This window comes from Apostichopus japonicus, chromosome 4, assembly GCF_037975245.1.
Source record: "Apostichopus japonicus isolate 1M-3 chromosome 4, ASM3797524v1, whole genome shotgun sequence".
Taxonomy (NCBI): domain Eukaryota; kingdom Metazoa; phylum Echinodermata; class Holothuroidea; order Aspidochirotida; family Stichopodidae; genus Apostichopus; species Apostichopus japonicus.
Window position 1 is genome coordinate 26507196 of NC_092564.1, and position 26039 is coordinate 26533234.

The 26039-nt window shown below is 37.1% G+C and overlaps 1 protein-coding gene across 3 annotated transcripts; it reads left to right on the plus strand.

Annotated features, from left to right (window-relative positions):
• Window positions 1-84: 84 nt before the first annotated feature.
• On the plus strand, window positions 85-24525 carry LOC139966976 (uncharacterized). Of its 3 annotated transcripts, none has more exons than XM_071970516.1 (11): window positions 85-504; window positions 8950-10378; window positions 10937-11980; window positions 15347-15601; window positions 16632-16696; window positions 18770-18944; window positions 19806-19911; window positions 20802-20848; window positions 21089-21743; window positions 22067-22258; window positions 23000-24525. In XM_071970516.1, exons 2-11 carry the CDS (start codon window positions 8995-8997, stop codon window positions 23169-23171), a joined length of 4095 nt encoding a protein of 1364 aa, XP_071826617.1. In that variant the 5' UTR covers window positions 85-504; window positions 8950-8994; the 3' UTR covers window positions 23172-24525. The 3 variants fall into 3 exon arrangements, with proteins under 3 accessions (XP_071826617.1, XP_071826619.1, XP_071826618.1); XM_071970518.1 differs by having other exon boundaries at window positions 85-190; XM_071970517.1 differs by lacking the exon at window positions 85-504 and adding an exon at window positions 6377-6815.
• Window positions 24526-26039: the final 1514 nt, after the last annotated feature.

Below are 26039 nucleotides of genomic sequence, written 5' to 3' on the forward strand. Positions count from 1 at the left end.
AATCAAGTATTGAGGTCTGGTCACATCATTACAATAATAAAAGCTGTTTATTTTTATTTCGTGCGCCGCCGGATATTACTGTGTACATACATGCACTGCCCATGTTTGTTGTATTCGTGAGAACATCAGCCGCCGGTATGATGCAATTGCATTGTCTTTGGTATTCAATTACAAGAAAAGACAGTCCAAGGCGGGTAGTCTGTGATTACAAGGCACGATAGCATTTTCAACATACAGTAGTACAAAGGATTGCCAGAACTTTAATGTCAAACAGTTTGATAATCGGGATGTGATAACATCCAAGTATTATGTTCGGGTTCTTGTCAGTCTGAGATACCGGTCTGAGTTTTTTTTCTACTCGGAATGTTTACATTAAATCACATATCAAGACAAAGGCAAAGTTAAAAATTACATGTGTTTGGTCTCACTGGCAGGCGTAGCCTAAATCAGTTGGTACTGCCGTTGGTTTTCTCTGATTGGACCTCGAATGACTGTACATTACCGGTAGGTTCCCTACTTTTGCATTGTTTCCTTCGTCAACCTTAGGCTAGTGCAAAATTAGGTCTAGCCTAGCAAATTTATTTTATTAGGTTCAGTACCATGTTAACTAGCCTCCTGTCACTAAAAATACTAGCCTATGCCTATGGGTCCAATGTAACTCAAGACACCCATAGTTATGTACTACAGTCTTTTGGGCTATAGGCCTGGCTGTAAGCTATAAGTAGAATGGAGATTCATTGCTACCAAAATGCTTGGCCTGATAAATGTTACTCCTCAGTAAGCCCTATCCATCTATAATGTTACACAGTTAAGAAATTTGTCTTGAAGATGTTGGGACTTTTCTTTTTACAAATTTTTATTAAATCAAAGGTCTATGTAAAGTTGTGATACACACCTAACATAGTAATTTACATCAAGTACAGTACTGCTTTTAATTTTAAAATTTAGGTCTACTTTGCTCTTGTCTCACCTGTCACAATCTACATGATAAGACTATACTAGTTTCCATCTTTATCCTTAAAATATTTCCTCTTGTGAATGCTCGTCACCTGCTATATGTTTGTAATGGTGTCGGTTTCAAGTTACTTTCCATTTTGTTTTGTAAGTTGGTCAAGTAAGTATCGTTGTTCTAAATACCATGCTGGACCACAATGGACAAAGGCTTCATAATAGTACCTTAGTAGCTTGTGCATAGTGCTTAGTGCATACAACAAGTTATATAGTAGGCCTCCTTTCAATGCACGTCATTATTAACATGAATAATAAATCATTGCAATGCATTCTTCCGACAGTGGTAGCTGCCAGGCTATGATTTATGACTTGATTAATCCAATGTTCATTCATACTTAGTAAAGACTCCTAAATCCTATTGGTCCATTCAGGTCAGCTGACCGTGGTTAATCCTGTGAGTAACGCACGGTAAAATTACGGGGCATCACTTTAATAAATCTTTGGTTATATGTAACCAAAAATGTTTTGTTTTATGATTTTTCCCCCACACAAATTGTAGTGTATGAATGAACGGGGTTAATCAACGGTCTAGCGTGCGTTACTCACATGATTAATGCACTCCGGGTGTTAATGCTATCGCTGGATGCACTCGGGCTCCGCCCTCGTGCATCGCTTGCATTATCCCCCGATCGTGCATTAATCCTGTGAGTAACGCACGCTAGACCGTTGATTAACCCCTTATTTTCCTATTAAGGTTTGTGTTGTAATATGAGGAACTTGACCTACAGTATTACAGTGAAGAATTGGATGCTCAAATTTTGCGTAGCAGTATCGAAGGCTCTAATGTTCAAAGGGCTTTAACATTAACTTTGTCAAGCTTTTACTAGGTTCATTCTTTTCAGTGAATGATTTGCGCGACCTCATACCGTGTACAGTACATATGCAACTTTTTATCACATCATGTAGAAGTCTAAGATTCGGTAGCACTTTTAAGGCCTCAAATGTTTGTCTCTTAAAATAATTTGGATTCTGTGTTTAAAACTACTAAGCATCTTTGCACTCCCCTTCCCCCCCCCCCCTTCCCCAATTTTGCATACAGAAGCATTTGTGATGCAATGCTTGATAAATTATTCCCTGGTATGTGCTGTAAATATTCACTTTTGGATGTGACGTGTGCTGTAAGTTGCATACATGTGTATAGTATTTAACTGTACATGGAAATCCCCCTAACACCTCCAGTCTACAGTAGATACAATTTCATATGTCTGATGGATTTCTATTGTTTGGATGTTTGCTGTCACAAGTTTTTGTGCAATGTAATTTATGTATAAAATTTCTTTGGAACATATACTTCAAATGTATGTGTAGCATACAGAAGTATATATTGTACGTTAGTGTACATATCTCTAGATAGTAATTTGAGGTTTATTAATTTATGTTCTGTATGTACCCAATGATATCTGTTACAGTACTTTGCACTGCATGGAGAATAATTAGTGTACAAAGTTTTGCATAGCAATTTTTGAAGTTCGTATATGAACATTGGCTCTTATGAAATACTAGTACTGTATGGTTTCTGTGTATGAAAGCTGCTATGCGTCTTTGCACTTGTACAGTATATGCAATTTGCCCATTTTGCAAGGCATTTTGCGATGCGATACCATATGAATTAATCACTGAACAGACTGTATAGTACTTTGTTCTGTACAGTAGAGTTTGGCTAATTCACAGGTACAGTACTATACTGCAGTAAAATATGTTATACATTTAAAGGCATTGAAGACTCGCCCCAAACTGCGTGCGGCCACCTGAAAAAGTTAACTTTCCGTTGCTTGCAAGTGATGTTTTGTTCGCGTTGCTACAAAATGCAGACAGTAATGAAACAGGATACCTTGTTATCTTAATAGCTGGACCTGAGATGTCCATCGCTCTATTGTTTGTACACTGTGCTGTGGGTATTGACCGCAGCTGTACAGTATGTACTGACTGTACACTAGTGTCTCATTACCGACGGTAGCAAGCTGTGTGTGTATTTTCTGGGATGGTGGTGTCTAACACTTCTGTTACACCTCATTCGAAACTAGGTCAGATTACCGGCATTAGACGTTTGTTTTTGCGCGAGTCTTTCACACCCTTTAAACAGTACATGTACAGTTTTGAATCATACACTGTATGACACTGACAATACTGTCTGCTGTAGGCGTAGCTTAGAGCCTCAATAGTAAAATTATAGAAGTGGTAGAACCAAGTGCATACTGCACATAAAATCAGTACCCAGCAATTTTGTCAAAATAAATAACCTCTCTAGCTGTTAAAAGTCTCTTTGAAACTGATCAGCTAGGATACACAATGTTGCTACTGTATAGAGTTATTAATTCTGGCTAGTACTGTAAACAACTTTCTTTTAGAGAGTATAAAATTAATGCAGAATTGCTGGTAAGTGGAAAAATGTCCAGAATTAGAAGCATTTCATAAACTTTCTGGTTTTGAAACATTTCAGTATTTGTCAAATTATATTCAAAATAGTGAATCATGTGAATTTGTCATTTTGACACTTACAAAGCAAGTTTGTCTTTCAGAGTATTTGGTACCATTTAATATTATGCTTCATTTTGATTCACATTATAATACCAATGGTACATGGATGTTGTTTCGTACCAGTTTAGCTACAATACCCATTGGTGATGACTGGTGCTACTCTAGTTATAACAAAGAAGCTCTTCAGTAAATTTGATTTATAAAAAATATTTATGTGATGTCAACTTTACTTTATTCCCGAATGGGTAACTGTATACAGGGTGCATAGAATATGTTAATAGTGTGCATGAAAATGTTAAAACAGACAAAGGAAAGTAAAATACGTGTTTACAAAATGACAAAGTTCTAAACCATCAGAACGGTAGTATCCGTTCACGAAATAAATAAAAAAAACACCTCATGGTTAAAACTAAAATCCATGTTAAGGGGATGATTGTTTTTGCTGTGTTCATACACAAATTTAATACATGGTATGTATAATAATGTAACCATGCATGTAGGCTACAGTAGGTACTTTACATGGTTTGTTTTACAACGGTACATTGTTTCATCCCTCCACCTACACATACATGTGTGGTACTTAAGTTGTTGTAAACAAGGTTAAGTCAAGTGATAAAGTGTGTACATGTTTAGAAACGTACGCCTTGCTGTGTAGTAGTATACCTAGTATAATAACAGTGAGGAGTAGAGTAATGTTTTACAATTGATCAATGCACTTGTGTTAGATGCATGAATTTCCCATGATTTCATAGTTTGCTTTCCTTATTCACAGACTGAAATGCATATCACTTTCAATGAATATAATTGATTTTGTAAACCATGCAATAAGTTATATGATATATATATATACAGTGCTGTAGGAGAGGTCGCTGCTAATCCTACTGCATTAGTGCATTCTTCATTTCACTTTGTGCCTGCATACAAGTTGACTTATTTCGCAACAGCTTGTTATTAATCTGATAGGTTAGGAAGGCATACTTCATGCTGGTTGGTTGATGTGTACATAAGTGACATCTAGCCAAAATCCTAGCTTCTATTGGTACAGTACAGTAGCTCTGGCAAGATTACGATCTTGTTCTGATGTGATCAGTAACAAACAAGTTAAGTGAGAAAAGGTTCAAAATACATTCATGAATTTAATAAAGCAATAATAAAAAGATAATTTTAGCCCCATCCCAATAGTTTGCTCCCTCTTCAGTGACCCTACTGTACCTAAAGGCTATAGCATGAACAAGGCAGGGGGAGGAGGGGGGGGGGGACAGAGGGCTACACAAACATGAACAGTAAATTATTCTCTAATCTAACTATATCTGTCAGCATGTATACTGTACTTCATCATCTCAGCAGTTTCATTGGATCCTTGTTCCAAGGAGGATGTGACTTCATATCTGCATCAAGTTACCGGATCTATCATCCATGACAAAGGTTTATTTTGAACCTTGGCATTCATTTACATTCCAGATGACTCACACACATGCACTGCTGTCTCAGTCCTATACCGTAAACTGGCTACAAATTTCATATCAAGATATGGGAATGCTACATGATGCTACATTGATTAAGGAAATTTTAGTCATTTTGAAGAAAAACAAACCTTTCTGATAAATCTCAATTTGGGTTCCAGTTTCCATTCAATGTAGGATATTATTGTGATATGACGTGCATCTTTGGCTGCCACTTGAAACTATCCTTCTTTATGAATTGTGATGACATATTTAAACAATGATGTTTTGAGAAATGTTCTGCAGATTCTTGCTTGAGAAAAGAAGAGAAAATATTACTCTAAAAGAGGTAGCTGAAGCTAGAATGATTCATTGATTACGGCCAAGTTAGATGGATATTAATATATTGATTAAACATGTTTTTTTGCTTAACCTTGAATATTGTTTGTTATATCTAGTGCACAATACACAACAGTATGTGTGAACGACAACAGGAGGAATTTATTAACGCTTTCAGAATAAGAAGTGGAAATGTTCAAACATATTTTACATCAAAAAATGCATGTAATTTACTTCACTCCTCTTTTACCTGTCTCCATTCTACATATATGCACTAATATCTTTCAACAATTGGTAACATTTAAGCATTGTGCACCTCCTCGAGCCCTTCTCCCCCCACCCCCGCCCCCTCCAATCAATCTACTTCAGGGGTCAATATCCACTTCCTCTCCCTTTTCAATTCAACTTTTGTCGGCTAGGTGTAGATCTGAGTGCGTTCAGTATGTAGGGACAGGTAAGTACCGTTGTCCATAAATACCCAAACCAGCAAGTTTTGGTGAGTATGAAATAAAATCATATTACTTTTGTTTCCCCTTCATTTCCACCTGTCTTTCCCCTTCTTTATTTATGAATTCCACATTAAAGATTTTACCACCGCACATCACCCTCCCCCCTCCCCCATTGACCCTTTCAGGTACTACCTCCCTTCCTCTCCATTCTAAATCTATTATATTCTATAAATTGCCAGTGAACCCCTACAATATTATAACCTAAAATATTGGATTTTGGTAAACCAATCAAACATGAATTCATATGATATGTGCATATGTTACAACAATACCATGCATACAAATTGTTATTACTCATCCAACGATGATGAATTCGTGTAGCATATTTATATCTAACATTTCCGCAACAAGTCCTCTTGTGAAACTGACATTCATAGCAAAACTTAAAGATCTTTTTCTGTTTGTTATTGGTTTTTAAATCTTTCATTAAATCTTGTCTGTGAATATCTTCTACCCCCTCGTCAGCTTTTGACTCATAAATCTCGTTCTACCCCACCTATGAGCCTTATGACTTACCGTGCATTTATTCAGCTAAGGGAAGCGCTGATCAACGGCAGACTTCCTGATCATGCGCGTTGGACTCTCATTTGGATGGACAATCTAATTATGTATGCTCCCACAGCTACTTCCCGACGTCAACGGCTGCGTTCGGAATAAAGTCAACGGCAGACATCTTGGTTGTCAGCTGGGGAGGAATTTTAGTTATGTTTGTCATGCACTGTACAGTTACTATTGCAATACACTTTACTGTAATTGAGATTTGTTAATTTTAAGTCGGGTGGACGTTTCGAAAAAGGGAAAGAGATTCCATCCATCTTTTGAAGAATAGGAAACTCTGAATCACAGACATGGAGTAAAAGATTGATTATTTATTTGGCTTTGAACATCGAGTGGTCGTTGTGAGGAAGAAAATTTGTGTAAGGAATTGAGTGGTTCTGTTGTGGATGTTAGGACCAATATCTTGTACAGCGGTTTGGTCACAGTAATGGCATTACCTTCGTGGCTAGTATCAGTACTATTGTGTTTCTCGAGTGATGTGAGTTTTATAAGCTATCTTGTATTCTTTTGTGTCAAAACTTTATAAGCCATTATGTAATTTTATTTGAATATTAGTTTAAAAATACGAATGGTCTAAGGTATTTTATATAGCTATCTTGCTGAGGATGTCAAAGCATCTGTACTTGCCTGACTTTCTCTTTTTTGTTTTAACCAGCTTGTTTACAATTATTATTATACATCCATAACAACAGACTATTTTTGGGGTTGTTTTCTTACTAGGTTGGATACAGTTCTTTTTTGGAAATAAGTCAACAGTGAACTGATGACACATTTGTTTCTGCACACAGAAAATGTACCCAAAATTATTATTAAAGTCAGATGTAACATTCGTACATCTATATCAGAACCACTGACTGTAAAGCAGTTTGGGATTGTTACAACTTACAAGAAAAAAATTAATTCTCAAAATGAAAGAATTATTACTTTGCACTAAAATTGGCAGTTTTTCTTTCTTCTTCTTTTTCTGCTTTAATGTCAAAGTGGTTCATTTCTCTACTTGAAACACCCCACCAGCAATCAAGTTTCCAAAACTTCAACTTTAAAAATAAGTATTATAAAAAAAGTATTAAAAAAATATTTATATTCTAAGGATCTCCATAAAAAGTTCCATACATACAGTACGTGCCATACATACATGTCCTCCTTGCCAAAAGTGAACCTGAAGCTAACCAGTGTAATATCAAAGATTTATAACTTTACTACTAAAAATGTTTTTTATTTCTTTCTTTTTTCTTCTTCTTTTTCAAAATTTAAATTAAAGTTTCTATTTAAGTGGATTCATCAGAATTGTCAATATACTCATGTTCATTAGTATTGAATATAAGCTTTAATACTATCCCTGCAGTGAAAGTTATGAACAATACCTAATTTGATGTTAAAACAATGTTGTAAAAGGAAGCCAAGACAAAAAAAAATCTTCTTCTTTTTTGTAACTTTGCTTCTTTTGTCTGTCTGCATTTAAGACATCACTTCTTGTTTAAAGTTCACTCTCATCACAAAACATATGCTAAAATTGCAAAAAACGACATATATACAAGTAAATTGAAAATAAATATCACCAGGATGGCACTTAGATTACCTCTGAAACTACAGTAGTTCTATTCTAAAAAATGATTGATTAAATTATATATATTAAGTTAAGTCAATCATCAGGTATTTAAGTTAGTAACCTATCAAAGTATTTCTCCCATTCATGGCCTGTATAAAGACACAACTCATTGCTAACCCTCCATTGAAGATAAGTAATTATTTTGTAAAATTTGGTAATACTCTATTGTAAATTGTTCTGGGTTTTCTTTCCTTGCGTTGCCTCCTTTTTATCAAAGTTCTATAATCAGTCAATAAAAATTATTCATTTGTGATAGGTTCAATTCCTGGTCTTGAAATTTGTCGTTCTTTCCTAATTTTGCTGGAATTGTCACGCATACAGATTCCTGTTAGTCCATAATTCATGCTACTGGTATGGCAACTGAACATTATGTGTACACTGCAATTTAAGGGCACTCCTGTGGTGACATTACAAGGACAATATTATTATTACCAGTACTATCACCACTGAATATGTAGCACTTCATACAGTAGTAAGTTGGGCGTGAAAATTATCGCAGCGAGATATCATGTCATTTCTTGTGGTATGCATGCAGTGGATACCATAGCATACCAAGGGATAAGGACAGGGCACCCATCCTTGCCACAGGGAACAAACTCCCTTCTGCAGCTCCAATCCCCCCTCCCCTTTCTCCACTCCTTCTCGAACCACCTGACACCTGTTTCCTGGTACACCCATTTGTACATGTAAATAAAGACACCTTTTCCTTTCTGTTTCAGTGAAAAGCCAATGTATGGCAACTTGTATTTGAATGAATTAAATAAAAATTTGTTTACTTTTTGTAGTACGGTAAATTACAAAGGAATCTAGCTTATCATCCTCTTCTGATTACATTTGTTATGTGAATAAACTTCGAACAACATGAAAAGTGCACAAATAAAGGACGTTGGATTTTAGTGTTCCACATGTTCCTCTCTCCCTCTAAAGAAATTTATCATAAGAAAGAGAAATATCAGGCATATCAAACTTCAAATGAGCAATTTCTATTTGTTTCTTATTTCAGAGATGTCTTCTGTGTGGATAAAGCCGACCCCCCTCCTCTGTCTGCATGGCAGTACCGGATGTGAGCAGTGGCGCACCCCTTATGGACAGGGATCCGAGTCATTCCAATCGGAGAAACTCCAAACACAGTAACCATCTACGGAGAAGTCGTAAGCACTTTCCACTCTCGACCATGCCACACAGCCATCGGGGCAAAAGGAAACTTCAGTTGGATTTAGAAGCCGAGTGGGACTACACGGATACCACACCCTGGACAGAGGGCGCCAGTGACGATTATTCCTCGCTGGAGAGTAACTGCAACCTTCCTGAGCAAACTCCAGCAACCTTGCCTAACCTGAGAAGGTTATGTGAGGACTTTTCTTTCAGTCTAGATAGCTTAAACGATAATTTAATCACTCGACCCGTCTCGCCACCCTCGACAACGAACGTGACCACTTTGCACTGTCCGTTCGCTTCCACTGTGAGGGAGACCCTCCCGAGTGTAAGCGTCCAGGAGAGGTTACTATACGATAAGGAATCCAGGGTCAATCTCAGTGATTACGAGAGTGACCTAGAAGACGAAGAAGACAGCCGCGACTACGAGGAGGAGCTGCCTCTCATCATCGACAGCGATTGCACCGGTGACGAGGACAGCCTGCATGAGTTTGTGACCTGTTCTAAGTATAATAGTACTAGTTTTGCTTACCAGCCTACCACATCTCCATCGGCTATTCCCTTCAAGCAGGTCACCTCCGTGTCGACGGTCAGTGCCAGCAACTCCTTCGACAGCATCCTGACCACCTCTTCCAACGAGAGCCTGCGGACGATCTCGTCGTTTTCCAACTCGTCCGTGTCTTCAGATTTCTTCCCCTGCCCCGAGAACTATGACATGCTGTACAGAAACTTTGAAATAGCGGCCAGGATGGAAGAGAGCAAGAATTGTGAGAATATCGAAGAACAGAGCGACCAAACCAGTTCTACTCTGTCATCTCCATTTTCATCCAATATGTCATCTGATTCGACTATGATGATGAGGAAAGGAGAGAAGAACTTATCAGAGAACAGGCAGAGCGGCGGCAGCGGCGCCAACAATAAGGTGACTACGTTCGCCAAATTGGCAGACTCTAGGAACAGGTCACCGGAATCCACTACGGAGTTGACCTCTTTCGCACTGAATAGTAAAACCATAACTCATTGGACGGAGGTATTGTCCAAGCAGTGCCACTCGACAAAGAGCAGTCCAGAATCGGGAATAAATTCTCCTATCGATCAGAGTCCTGATTCTCCCAAAGTGAAGCGCCCTCACTTCTTGCCGTTGCAACTGAGGCACATTCAGAGGCCGTCTGCGAAGCCCAACACCAACGGAGGGGACCAGGGACTTGGCCTGCTACGGACCCTCAGCGCACCAGGAGGGTTTGACAACCCAAGCAAAAATGGGTTGAGCAATCAGGGTGAGTTACTGAGTTTGAAATGTTAATTATGGTTGTCTTTATTTTTATATTTTGGCTTTGGAGATGATTTACTGTATGTTGTTGTCCTGCAATGCTATTACACTTTGGTTTAAACGCTGTCTACATTGACTTTAATCAATTTATCTTTCACTCACAAAACCTTTTTGTGGTCATTTTTTCTTAAGTTCAGAGACTAAAATCTTACAAACTTGAAAACCATTCTGGCAAAAAATGGCAGAATGGCCAGAAAAAAATGCTTTACTCATTCATATGCACACAAACTGACTTTTCAAAGTAAAAAAATTGGAAAACCATGAAGATGAAATTAGTCGGTTCAATATTTTGTTGTGTAGTTTACTTCAAAATGATGATGTAAAATGCTAAGAGAATTTTAAATGAAAGCACAACATTCTTGCTTCTCCAAGCTAGTGGGTACCATTCTGTTGCAAGGTAGTAGCAGACAATAACCCTCAAGTTATATTCATGAATATATGCACACATTGTTTTTCTCCCTGTTGTTTTCATGTTCACTCTTGGAAACCCTTTTTGCTATCACAGTGCAATCAGCAATTTCAACGGATCCTCCTGCTTTATGCAAGCTTAATTGTGCAATTGAGGAGATCGTTGAAAGTCCGGTAGAGGAGAGAGGTGACCTGATCAATTGGTCACAGACTGTTACGCCTCCTCTCGATAGGTCTGTGAGCGTGAACGAAAAGTCTACAAAGCAGGCTCCGCTCATCGACTGGGAAGACATATTTACCAGTCGCCAGTCTTTCTGCGAGTTGGACTCGCCGGTGAGGAAGACGAAGCTCCCGTTCTTCCCTGACAGTACTGCAGACATCAATGCTAACTTTTCCACGACGTCCGAGGTAACTGCATGGCTCAGCAGGTCCAGGCATTTGGAGGACAAGGGTATCATGACCTCCCCGTATCAGTTTCCAAATTGTTCCTGCTCACGATCGACCTTCCAGAATCCCGCCAACAAGTTACCTCTGTATACCGCAACTGAGGGAGCCCTTCCGAATCGATCGGTGTACGCCCTGCCTCTTCAGTCGGTGGACGACTTTTCCGACCGTGACAGTCTCAGCTCGTTGGAGTCGTTGGAGTCGTTGGAGATGGACGACAGCGTCTTCCGAGAATCGCTGTACAGCCTCTCGTCGGAACAGTTGTACCAATCCCAGACTTTCACTCAGGTCACCGACGAGATATACGAAGATTCTCTCTGCGAGGATGTACCGTCTGGTCGGCAGCCGCTCTTTGACCCGGAGCCGATAGAGGACACCATAAACCAACTGGATTTCACCGGCTCGATGCTGTCGTCTTGCTTCTCTCAAGGCGTGCAACGCCAGAAGAGAGACATCCCAAATTATCCATCTGAAGTTCTTCCCTTCGAACGTGAAGATAGTTCTCCCGTTCAGGCAATGAAGTTGGATCTTGATTTATCGACCTCGCCAATGAAATCGGTAGCAGATGGCTTTAGGAAACAACCAGACAACCTCTACCGACTGAACTTTGTCTCCAAGGAGACGCCTGTGAGATACATCAAGAACAAACCACTGAAGCCCATACATCAAGTGGATGCGGAATACAGATGTCGCAAAGGTATTGCTTGATTGTGCTTGCTGTCCTTGTGCATGAAAAAGCACTTTCCGTAGCATGCAAAGAGATTCCTTGTTCGATGTTGGTGTTCATTTGTTAAATGTTGTTGTGGAGCAAACCTTGATGTATACAACAGTGTCACCATTTGTTACTATGTATGTCTCTCCTTGTAATTGCATGAGTAGCACTTAGCACACTCAATAATTTACCGTATAAATACTACTTGTCAGTATTTTTGAAGGTCTTCTCCCCATATTGCAAGAAAAGAAAAAAAAGTTGGCAATTCTGTAAAATGGCTACATTAAGTAGGGTAGGGTTTTAGCTTGCTTTTATCTAATATAGATTTTTTTTTTTTCATTTTTTTATACAGCTGAGAGAATTTGAGATCAGATGATGTCACCTAAAAACCTTAAAGCAGTATATTGAGTTTGAAATTATTGAAAGGTTAATATTTATTATGATGTTTAATAATGAAGTGAAGAATGTCCAAATAATGTCACCCGACACAAATGAGCATCGTAATAGCTAACACTTTTCAATATTAATGGCCTAATCATGGCTTAGATGTACATACTGTAAGAAATTATCAATAGGAGACTAAACTGTTACCTTCATACTGTATGTTCAACAGCAAATTAGTCCTTTAATTCCCAAATACCTAAATTTAGAATTGACCTACAGTACTTTGCAGTCAGATTTATAATGCAGCTCTGTGAATATTCAAAATTTCCAAGCAGACTTTGTTAACAGGGTTTCTGATTGGCTGCTGCCATAGTTACCACATCAAAGAGTGGCCATAACCTGTCAAACTGATGCTACTGTAATTAATGATTCCAGTTTTCTTGGAGGAAATGGATATCTTTGCGTTCTGCTCTACAGTGGTATGTGGAGGATTCGAACCTGTGCGGAGTTAACCAAAACAACTTCGAATAGAAGTGTAAGGGTTTACCTAACATATACTGTGTGAAAAATAAGTTCAATGGCTTATTGGCTGTGTGCAGTTCTAAGGGATTATTTGGTCCAAAAATCCTCTCTTTAAGGGTAGGATAAAACCAATAATGTGATTAGTTTAAAAATCTGTGTTGATCTGACTTGATTGTTTAAATAAGTTGAAAGCCCCATTATGCAGTCCATCTCGACGGTCTAAACGTCCGTTTTTTTTTAAAATTTTATGGCCTGGTAAATAATCACAAAAGTATGATGACATACTTTCTTGTTAGAATTTTGGCGCATTCGGGAAGAGTTCGAAAGAAAAGAAAAAATTCAGCCAATAATGTCGCCTTTGTTTATCCAAAGTATTAATAGGACACATGCACTTTTTCTTTTCTGTTCACTTCTGTACATTATAGGCTGTATGCTGTACTATGTGTTTGATGCAATCACTAATACTGTATGCTGAGCACCATTACTGATGCCATTACATACTGTACGCAGCTGGCTCTCTCTCTCTGAAATTATGCTTTCCATAGCAGAGCAAGCCGTTCCAAGGACATGTTTAACAACACCCTCCTGTCATTAGTTATATCCAGCTATATATACTAATTGTCCCTGTGAAGCCTACTGTACAGTGTTTATTGTTTTCTTTTTCTGCCAGTATTAAGCAGTTAAGGCCAATGCATTTGTTTTGCGAATGATTAATTATTTTGAACTGACTCACAAAACACGATTTATCACAAATGTGTTATACTGAGCTAACTTGCTTAGTTCCTTCCATCTGAGAAAGGTCTTTAATGGTTAACATTTTCAGTGAAATATTTTAAAACTTTCAGTCAATTATAACATGATAATATTTGTTTGTAGCTAGTACATAAGATTTTTAAGCAAGTAGATAACACAACTTCACAACTTGAAATCTTAGTTGTAGACATGTCTGTGATACCACTTTCTGGCAATCTCATCTCTCCATGCAGAGTAATTCAAAACTGATTCAAAACAGTAAAAAGTAAACAGTAAAATAGTATAAACAGTAAACAGTAAAAAACAGAACAGTTAAAAAAAGTAAAAACAAAACAGTAAAAAAGTAATTCAAAGCAGATTGGTGCAATCTGTCCTAAGTCTCTGCTTGCTTAATTATGCCTCTATTTACTGTGATAGTTTATACATAATAACAGTTCTGTTTATGAAAAATGCATGTGTCTTTGAAGTACCAGCACTTAAGTGGCATGCAAATTATGTCTAGAATGTCATTGGACATTGTGTATATACTGCACATGCTGAGAATCTTCACTTTATTGGGTAGACATATCCTAACTGGAGTCACGTCTGTTTACTTTACATAATTTATTTTTATGCACAAATATTGATTCTGTGTTTTTCCATGTCAAACGCTATATATGTTTTGATATCACATAATGCACACATTTGTCAATTCACAGTTTTGAAGGCATGTTATACAAACTGCACAGAAATTAGCAAATAGCTTGAGTGGCTACCTTGTGTACAGTATGTATTTGATTAGAACAGAGTGTTTCTCATTTCAAATGTTCAAATTGAAACTCATTTCAAGTACCATCTGTTGATTCGTTTGGCGGTAGTACTCAGTTTATATACTTGTGAGTTGTCACAAATAATTTTACTTTAAACAACTGAATGAAGTAAAATGAAAAAGAAAGCAGTTTGATATTTGTTCCCAAATTATGAGGAATGTTTCCCTCCTCAGTCAGTTTAAATATTGACAAGATGTTGCTTTTACATATTTATGAATACCACATAAAATACATTCCATAGTATTCCAAAGTTAATATCCAAGAAACCAGAAGTGCTTGTATTATGATGGGAGTTTTCAAGCAGTTTGGATCATTTATCGTATCGTATGTTATAATTTGGTAGTCATTGTCTTTTTATTTATATGTTTAAAGGTGACATTGGCTGTGTTACAGTATGTATGTTATTGGTATGGCTCCCTCATTCTATCTTTCTCTGGAGTGTTTTTTATTTTATTTTTTTGAATCGTGTAGAATTTGTTGACTTTTTATAATGAATAGACCAATGACAATTTTTTTGAACAAAAGGTTGTTTATTCATATCCTGCAATTAGCAGTACAGTATGTATACCCCCTAAATGTGCTAGAAACGTCAAAACTGGTCACCCATGTTCTGTGAGCTTTACTATTCCTTCTTTTATTATTGACATCAGAGCGTGATTTCCAGTCATAGACTTTTGTCTTTATATGAATATGATCAAAATCTGGAAATATGTCTTGACTTAATTCTTCTGAATTTGGAAGCAATTATGAAAAATTATAGTAATTTTAGTAGTCGACCAAACTAGAGTGGAAAACCTATGCATGATATTGGACACCACCCCACAGTGGATTATTGCTAAACCTTTTTAACTAACAACAAATTTTCTTGTCTTCTCATTGCTAGTTTTGGAGCAACTACACAAGCCAAGCCAGTCGCAGAGTACGCCATCTCTGTATCGCGATACCAGACCACAAACCGTCTTCATCAATACAAGCTCTACTTTAGGCCATCCTCTGGTCTGTTCTAAGGTTAAAGAGGATGGGGATGGAGGTGTTTGGCAGGAGGATATACTGGATGCGCTGCCCCCTCAGGAGATGAAGGTATCACCCAAGAGCAATGAGAGGCAGCAAGATTTGGACCTCCTCAGCCAAAAGAGAGGTGAGTGAAAGAAAATGATGAAATAACAACATCCACAAACACACACTAGTCTAGTATCGATTTGAGACTTGTGCAAAACCATTATCAAAGAAGAAGAGGTTTTTATTTGTGACAGAATTAATTTAATAATAGAATATCTTTTATGTGTGATATACCTCCACTGCCATTGTTACGTTTGGGTCTGAAGTTGTTTTCAAGTGATTTATGCCGATTGAAAATACTGTAAATATATCAGAGGATTGAGATATGTTGCACACTATACACATGTGTAAGAACATTTGGTCATCGATGAAGTTGTATACTAAATGACCCGAAATACTCAAGCAGTTTAGTTCAGTCTACAAATCTTCATTCATATCTCCAAAAAAGGGTTCAAGATTTTGTTGGTTATTGTTATTAAATGTCACGTTATATGTCAGTCTATGAATGGAATATATACATTAGTTTCAGTCAAATAGCTTCCACACAATAAGCTGAATAAGTACTGTACTGTACCAGCCATGTGATATCCTTGAAGTGCCAGTCAAGCGTTGCCTTATGTAAATGCCAGCCATGTGTGCTGCTCATATACATGTAGCTATACTGTAGTCTTGTATAGTGGCATATTGTTACAGTGACATTTCATTAGTTAGCTCTGACTGTGGAATATTCCAGTTATTATTAATAATATAGTAATAGTTAGGAATGATATATGATTGTGAGATATGAACTTTTTCTGTGCCCGCATCTGACAAATTTCAGTAGTAGATCTGGGATGATGTCTATAATATGTGTGTATATATATGGCCTTGGGTGTACATAATTGAGTGTATGTATGTACAGTATGTAGCTATATATGTATGGGTTGTGAGTGTATATATGTAATGTTTGTCTTATTATCATTACAATTATTTAAATAGCAACTTCTTTCAGGAAACCTTTAAAGCATTGTGTTGACTAAAACTGTGTCTATATACCTTCCCATTAATTAGCAATAATTGACTAAAACTTGCCAAAGTATTGTTCTCATTCTTCTCTCATTTTTCTACAGACCTGGTGCTAGCTATCAAGTCAGCCATTCAGCAAGTTCAACAACTCTTTGAAGGCAAGGCTAAGGTAAATTAATCAGTGTGCGCTTGATGAGGAAACTGCACATATGTACCCCTTATTTTCAAGAGTAATGTTTAGTCACATTGTACCCACTTTCTTGCCAACTTTCCAAGTTTGGTATTCATGACATATTTCCCCACTTCCTGAAATGATTACCCTACAGTAAATACTGATATTCCACTGTTTACTGTGGCAGAAGTATATAGAGCTAATTCACAATACAAATTGAATTTTGTGTCCCAAAAAATTATCACATTTTACTATAGTAATTTTAGTTTTGCTGTATGAGATTAGCCCTACAGAAGAAAGGGGTGGGTGGGGTGGGGGGGAGGTGGGAGTTAGTTTAAATCACCTCAGTGCAGATCATGTGCAGATATAAATTGAGCACCTGCAGCACAGCTTTGTGTATTATTTGTCACTATAATGATTAACATCCTGCAGTGCACAGTGGCATATGTGTGTAATTAATCATTTCCCATGAAACAAACAGGATTCACTCAGCAGGGTCCCTAGAAGTATTCTCAACCCCTGGATGACCAGTTGTGAAAGCGAACAGGATGTATGACCTAATGACAACCCATATGGAATTTATGGATTCAGTTGCAATATTACCGTCAGCTTTATTAACAGTTTGGTTCAATTTCGTATCCTCAAGTTGAATGCAATAAGATCCAAAAAACCGTTATGACCTTCGCAGATTTTTTTACAAACAAATTCTGCAAATTTCATGGGCTCAGACCAATTTGGCTTCATGTTGGTGTGAATGTTAGTGTCTTCATCAGAACAGACTATTCTATCCAATCGGCAGGACTCTGCTGTTTTTGTGGTTAATTACGCAATATGTTTTTCACCCTGTACTCCGTCTCATGCAGTGTTTTTTTTTTATCCCGACGTCGTTAAGTGATTAGATCAGCCTATTTTTAATCTGTCAAATAATTTAGTATCCTGTTTACTAGAGAGTCTGTCTACTTACAGTTTGTTCTGGTCTAAAGTTTTATTTCCCAATCGAATTATGTCATGTGGATTGCTCGACTTTTTTTTTCAGTATGATATATCATTTGAAATAATTAGGGTTTTCTACAAATATGTAAAAATAGATGAGTAATTTTAGTTTACTGAATCATGATGACTATGATGTGTATTGTAGTATAAAGTGATGCAAAATGGAAGAAGAGATTGTATTTGAAGTTTATAGCTGGAATAAAAATTGGGGGTGAAAAAGGAAATGGGAGAGCAAGTATTTAGTCATAAAAAACAGAATGTATAATTCAGGATTATGGAAAAAAAGTCAAGTAAAAGCATGGTGGACTGAAGATGGTAGTGCAATAATAGTGAGAAGACAGGTAAAGGGAGGACTTATGGAGAAGGTTAAATACAAGGATAGATTTGAAAAGATGTCAAGTAGAGCAAACTGCATGTTAGACCATTCTGAGTTTGTCAGTTGGTTTGACCCGACCTATTTCTGTGAGCTAAGCAAAACTGAGGACAAAAGTTTTTTATTAAAAGTTCAAATTTTCAGTTCTACTACTTCAGAACTTTGCTTTTGATACAAACGAAAGATTTGCTTTGCTTCCTCGCTTACCTGTCCTCCCCCATAACAACTGCACACTTGCCTTAAAGTGTCAAGAGTGACCTGGTAACCTTTCACACTGACCTCCAATTGTTATCGGTCACTTCCAGTCAACCTTCCTCCTATTCATTCTACCACCCCAACTGTCTAGTTGTGCACTATATAGAGCTGTCAAGAACTTTGTGTATCTTGTCCAGCGGTATTAACCATCCTTCCATATAATTTACAGCTGTAAAAGTTTGCAGCTTCAGAAGGCAAAAGAAACTTCAGGTTGATCAAAGAACAGCCATTTCAGTTTGCGTTACCTTAAGAAACAGTTGAAAACGATAGACTTTCTCATTTCAACTCGTCAACTTTGGAATCCGCTGAAAGCAAAGTCCTGAATTTATTATTATTATTATATATCTTTGGTTTCAATTTGTTTTCTAACTTTCCTGTGCCGAGGATTATCACTAATTTATGCAACAGAAAGTAACAACATCTTTCCACTTCATTTGCTTTATCCGCAGGCAACCATGGAAACGGCATTCTTTGACAAAGTCATCTGTCAGCTCGTCGCAAAGTGCTTTTGTCCCGCAATCGAAGGCTTAGTTAAAGATGGAATGAAACCGTATTCAAGCAGCTGGCTGATGGGAAGGGTCAAAAATACATCGTGGATCGTCATTCAGGCAACAACTGAATTAGGTAAGGCTTCTTCCAAAGAGTATGCTGCATATGTATGGACCTTGAATAAGTTATGCGAGAAGAGTTGCAACTGTTTATGGCAGTTAGGGAGGGTTAGGGGCAGAGGGTGCCTTCTAGGTCATTCAACAGACGAGAATTTCAATTTACTGTGCTGAATCTGTGCTGTTTCTAGTTTGTGTAATAGTATGTTGGCCTGACGTTTCGATCCTAGCAGGATCTTCTTCGGAGGCTGAAGAAGATCCTGCTAGGATCAAAACGTCAGGCCAACTTACTTTAAGACTTTCTCTTACACAGGCTCTTTAGTTGATTAGCAGTTTGCTAACAGATTTGTTATATTCTGTTTCTAGTTTGCAACATATTATCTACAAATCCTTGTAGTGTGAAATGCAAAAATCACTTAGATTTGATTTAGTGACGGTTGCATTACAACACCATATATGCATGTCGTGATAAATTACTCTTCTGTTTTGACTCAACTCTTGTCTTTCGATAGTCTCCACTTTTCGATGAAAAGATTTTGATGGATAAAAGTTGATAATTACCTCATGCAAATACAACATTTAAATTTTAAAAAAAGACTTCCTGATAAACAAGAGTGCTTGGTTACCACAGAAGTTTTGTAATAATTTGTTGTTGTTTACTATAACACATGGCATAGAATCCAGAGGTTTGTTGTGTAAAAGAATTGTATTTGCAAACATGATCAATATTGTTTGCGAGGATTTCAGAATGTAAACGGATATACCTGTACCATTGAATATTTGTCAACAAGTTCCACCCTTGCGCTTCCTCCCAATAAGATTGAACCTGGAAATATTCATTCAGTGCATTTGATTTTCACATTTCTTGTTCTTTGTCAAGGTCCTGGTACGAGAGCTCTCAACGGTCTCTTCAACACAATTTCAGAGGCGGGCATCCAACAGCAATCCTCATTGAGATTCAATGCGTTTGTGATGGGCCTCTTGAAGTAAGTGTCAGAGATGAATTGATAAAACTGGTCATATGAGAAGTATGCCTTAGACCCACAGCTAGTGTTTCTTTAAAATTTGTTTGTTTCCTTGTTTGTTTCAAAATCTGCAGTAAACAGCAGAGGTGAACTAACTTCATACTATGCACAGTCTTCTGTGCAAGGGTCGCTATCAGTATGGCCATGTGAGATACGTACCGTGATTGTGCTCACTCAGATGTTAATTATGAATGGTGTTGACAGTACTTCTGTCTTGTCATGTGGGATGCCATAGTGACATGTCATATCGTGATGTCATACATATCATATAGTGATGTCATACATATCATATAGTGATGTCAAATGGTGATGTCATTTGGTGTTGTCATACATGTCATATGATGATGATGTCTTACATAGTGTGTAACATATTGATCCAATCCATATCATAGTGTAATGTCATACATGATATGGTAATGACATTCATGTCATATAGTGATGTCATAAAATGTTGTCATACATGTCATATGGTGATGTCAGATACATAGTATGTGATATATTAATGTCATACATGTCAAATAGTGATGTCATACATGTCATATGGTGATGTCATATACATAATGTGTGATGTCATACATGTCATATAGTGATGAAGAGGTTATAAACCCAGACTACTGTGTCTATACTTCCCATAATATTTTACCAATACATCAATTAATCTTGCTCTTAAATCAAGGAACCAACCTTAGCATGGGTTTATTAGAATCATGGTAAAATGGACTGTAATCCACAAAATTGGTTTTACCTCTACTGTGTCTCCTGTTTTGGCCAAATATTACTCTTGAGATGAGGTAAAAGGGACACAAATGTTAAAGCCAAAATTTCCTATTTTTGTTGTTCTTTCTTTTCAGTGAGGATCTCTTGTGTGATTGGTTAGAACATTGTCGAGATCATCCAAGTAAGTTATGCTTTTATATTTGTGTTCCAAGAATCATCATTTTATTTATTATTTTTCATCTTGCTTGGTGAACTATGACCTCACTTTTTCTCTATGACACAATTTTTTTCTCCATTCCTAAGTTGGTATCGACCTCCATTGCAATGCAAAGTATACAAAACATAACATTGTATGCAATGGGTTTGTGGGTGATTATTGAGATCTAATAGTTCTGTCCCTTTCCATATTTGATTTTCACAGACATAATGAGAAAGTACTACGAACCTCTTGCCTTTTTCAATTTGTGCAATAGCGAGCCTTACGCAGAGTTGTTTACGGAACTGTTAACTCTTCTGAAACAGTTGTCACGGTTACGCTTCCTGTTAGATTACTTTCATGAGTCAAAATTGCTCAAAGAAGAAATGCAAGCTATTGCAAGTAACGAGCAAGAAAAAACAGAAAAGCAAACCTCAGGAATGGGGAGCAAGGTTGTTGGACGTAGTATTTTGTCGAGCAGCGGAAAGAGCTCAGATTCCAACGAGAGTAGAGCGAGTTATATTGACTCGAAGAAATTGGCCTCTTCCGTTTGGAATCTTTACGGTAAAGTGAAAAACTATGCAAGTCTGAATACTTCAGGATCGAAGGACGTCGAAGTTCGAGAGACCGATGACAAACCACCGCTGGATAGAAGGGGAGAATGCGACGGTGAACCTGCGGGTCACAAGAGGGTCTACGGTCTCGACGAGAGCGCCGCTAGCGACGATTCCTCGGAGACGAGATGGAGCGTGAGCTGGATTCAGGGATTTGCAAATACGGTAGCTACTCCTTCACCGCAACTTACCAGTAGCGATGACTCACAGAGTACTCCCACCAAAACGTGGGGCGCCATGTTTAAATCTTCAAAGTGGAGCTCAGGGTAAGTGCCAGGGACATAATGGACACGTGAGAAACACCGAGTTTCATTTGAGAGTCTCATTTCTCGTGACAGGATTAAATTTGGCATTGATAAACAGTTCTTAGGTTTTGGAGGGGGAGGGGGAGGGGTGTTTTGTAACAGTATATGTACTTGAAAGTATTAATAGATGGCTTTGGCAATAATTGGGTGAAAGACATTACTATAACAATGATTTTGAAAAAAAACAAATCATCATGATTAAATTGTTAAGAGATTAGCAGTGATGAGTTTCTAATGCAAAGACACTTTTTTTCTTACAATTTTGTTACATTAATTTTTTTTAGGATCAGTCAAATGATGCCAAGAAAATGGAAAACTAGTCCATCTGCATCAGAGGCCACCCTCACTGCAGAGAAGACGTCCTCTAGCCCACCCCTGTACGAGAGGCACGTGTCAGGATGTGGGACACCAATCACTGGTGGAAAGGATATGGTGGAGAGTCAGTCGCCTCACAGAGGCTTTTATTCCAGTATCAGGTAGGAGACTAAACTAATCTCGCTGGAAGTTGTCAAACGATTTCAACTTGGGTTGTTTCTCCAAGTGACTTCAGATTTACCAGTGCAACTTTCAAGCAAAGTTCAATTGTACTGTGGATAATGTATAATAAAGAAAGGAGTAACAAAGCTACATGGTAAACCACATGTCTAGATATTCACAGAGCCAGCCTCTCCAGGGTTTTCTTGGTACCTTAGACGAAACATCCACTCGGTGTCCTACCAGATTTAAAAAAAATAAAAATTAAGCATGTTCAAAATTGCTTCAAAAGTACTCTTCTGGCCGTTCTGACTTCCTAAGTTATTCACAGACCCAGAATTCGGTTCAGTTAGACACCTAAAATGTTTAAGGGAGGAACAAACGCTCAACAGGCTGCCAGGAGAGCCCTTGTTAAAAGTTTTAACATCAGTGGCCATTATTTGAATTTCTAGCATATTCAGTATCAACACTGTTGACCTTTACATTTTGCTATTGTACGTTGTTTTGTTTTAACAAAGAGTGGAAAATATAGTATTTTCACCAATGTCAGAAATGGCCATGAAATAAACACCCTTTACTTAAACTGCCTGACCTATTTTTGCTGTTTGAACTTTGTTTCTTTGTACATACACTTTATTGAGAAACTTCTTTTCCTATCTCTCCATTTTACCCAAATCCAACTTCCCTCAAAAGCTGTTTGTTAAAACTTTTCTTCTCTCGTTCTTTTGTTATCTTTGTAATAGAACGCGTGTGAAGACTCGTTGTCATTACGTATCTTTAAACCCGGGAGAACTGAGCTTCATGAAGGGAGACGTTCTCACCGTAAGGGGACAGACCTCAGACGAATGGCTCTTATGCAGCATCGGACCGGATTCTGGTCTGGTCCACGTGGATTACATTCAGGAGTTGAACTAATTTATTCTGGGTACACCAACTCTAAATAACAAAGGATACTTTTGTTTTCACTTCACACTTAGCAATGATAATGTCAGGTCACAATTTTTTTTTAGGGGGGGGGGGGGGAGTAGGAGGTAGAAGTGGGATAGGGGGAATAAGTCAAGTTTGTTTCAAGTTTTCACCAAGACCCTGTTTTCATAGAAATATTTATTCAAAAAATTCGGAAAAAATTAGGGCAGTCTGGAGTAATATAACAGCTTAACTTGGCAATGCCTCATTCATTATTGCTACTTGCATGTGTGCTGCGAATTTACACCAAAGTTTGATTTATTTCCCTAGCATCTCTGGTGTGTTTATTGTATTCAACCTGTTGTTTCTTGGTTTATAAATTATGTGATATGCGAACAGTAGTAACATTTAACTGTGCTTGTTTTGTGTACATATTAGTTTACAGTATTCCTACGGTAATTTATGTTATACTATCTATTCGCGTGCAAGACGATCCCCAAGTCTCAATTGAGACTTGGCAACAGGGTATTACGCTACCAATCTCGCTGCATATTGGGTACGAAGAAGGGGGGGACTCAGTATTGTGGTTTTTACCTGTTATTATCGGCAAGATATCGGAACGATGATAACCAGTGAGATGTCAGGCACATTGTTTGACTTAGTGACTGGAATTTTTGGGGCATTTCAACCCCCCAAAAAATGGGGTTTTATCTTTCGAAATGGCGATGTTCAGTCGTTCCTATTTTTTGACATTGTCCGTCTATTCAAAGTCACTAAAAACACAGTACTTTTGGAAGAAAAATTTGTTCTCATTATCATCTTTTAGTTCTTCATTGTGATCCAATATGCAGCAGTAATTTCTAAATTCATAGGAATTTATCCATCTACCAGGAACCGCACTCAATTTTACTGATTAAAACAATTAAAACCGAGTAGTCCTAATTTATTGTGTGTAATGTTGGAATAATTCAATACATTTTTAAAGAAATCATGCTTGGTTACAGCTCGGTAATTAATGGAATTACCTTTCAATATAAGTTTCAGAAAACTACACTTTGAACATGACTATAGAGCATCCTTTGAAACTGAAATTCTGTATATTATTTTGAATGTAAACATGAAATCATACCTTTGGAGCAATTCATTCAAACATCGGTAAGGGTTAGCTTTTGTGTATATATTTCATTTACTAACTTTCAGAGAGAAGTAATTGTTACATTTTTTTTCTTCTTCTTCTTCTTCTTCTTCATATTATTCCGTTCAACATATCTTTCTGCAACTTTATTTAGTTTTTGCTAACAGCTTTCTATCCTTTCTTTCAAGTATTTTACTTTCTAATATTCTTCTATAAAGATGCAAATTTCAGAGTTTTTGTGTTTGAGGGGGCGGGGCCTTTTTGGTTTCCTAAAGTATTTATGACATGTATATTCTGTTTGATATTAATATAAAGTTTAATTTTAACCAACTTACATTGTATATTTACAAATTTGTTTTATGTTTTGAAAAGACTGGGAAGGATTTAGAGAATTTTTTGTTTAAATTAGAGGAGTACAAATGTGAGTTCTAGGAAAACTTTCCTCTCAGGTGGAAATGGTCAGAATGTCTTAAATGTTTATTTAGAGTTTTAGCCACAATTTTATCAATCCATAGTGCTTATTTATAGTTACGTTCTTTTATCAGATTTATTATAGCTTTTATTTTTTTTCTTTAACCAACTTGCTAGAGAAGGATGGTTATGTTCACTTCTAAGACCAATATAACAATATTAGTGATTGATAAAAATTAATATTAAAATAGACATAGAAATAATGTGCTGTAATCCATATGCTTTATTAAAGATAATGCTTCATATTTGTTTCAATGAAGAAAGATATATTATTTAAACGATATTTTATGCTAATTTATGCTTAATCTGCTTTTCATATCTGCTTTTTAAGTTAATATCTGGATCAGATCCAGATCAGTTCCAGGTGAAATGAAGTATAAAAAATTTATTACGTTGTGGTATTGCATAATCATGATAATATGTTCTAAACATACATCAGTTCTGGATCATGATCCGGAATAGATCCAAATGTGACCTGGATCTGATCCGGATCTGATCAAGATGTTATCCAGATAGAAGGAAGCATACTTTTATGTTGTATACATTGATAAACATTAGGTTTGGATCAGATCCTGATGCCAACAGATTGAAGAAACCACTGTTACATAGTGTTATTGCATAATACATTGTATACGTTGCTGCACATTAAATCTGGATCTGATCCCAATGAAAGGAAGAAGCATTTGTTACACAGTTGCACTGCACGATACGTTGTATACTTTGATATCCATTGTATATGATCTGGGTCAGACCCATATTTGATCTAGATGGAAGTATTTCATAATTTGTTGTATTCTTCTCTGTCAAGTACCATCATGATCAAACTTGTTTTAAACCAGGCATTTTGATGCAGAGCTTGTTGTTTTATCAGAATGTAGTGTAATCAGGGCCATGGATTTTGAGAATATTTAATACAAATGTTTTATTACTTTCTTCCATTATGTTGCATGATTGTTATGAAGTATTGCTAAACTTAATGAAAACAGACAGTTGCTTACGATCTATCTTCTTTGCCAATTACTATATGATTTGTATGTTAGCTTGGCAAATTGCCTGTTCACAGTAGTAACGTTGCCAAAATTCAAGGGCAGGGTGTAGCCAGTCAAATTATGTCACTTCCATGTCTTAAAACTGTTCAAAGTTTAGAAGTAGTATGATTTCATATGTTGTTTTTACCTTTGCTGACCATGGAGAGGGAAAATATATTGACTTATATTAATGCTTAAGTCTCATAAGGAGGGGTGGTGTGGAGGGGGAGTGGAGGGGGAGGC

What these genes read in the sequence shown, in the direction of transcription:
- LOC139966976 (XM_071970516.1), top strand. Translation starts at nt 8,995, where the DNA reads ATGGCAGTACCGGATGTGAGCAGTGGCGCACCCCTTATGGACAGGGAT. An exon ending in GGAATACAGATGTCGCAAAG is followed by an intron (nt 11,981 to 15,346) that starts GTATTGCTTGAT and finishes TCTCATTGCTAG; the next exon opens with TTTTGGAGCAACTACACAAG. An exon ending in TCTTTGAAGGCAAGGCTAAG is followed by an intron (nt 16,697 to 18,769) that starts GTAAATTAATCA and finishes CTTTATCCGCAG; the next exon opens with GCAACCATGGAAACGGCATT.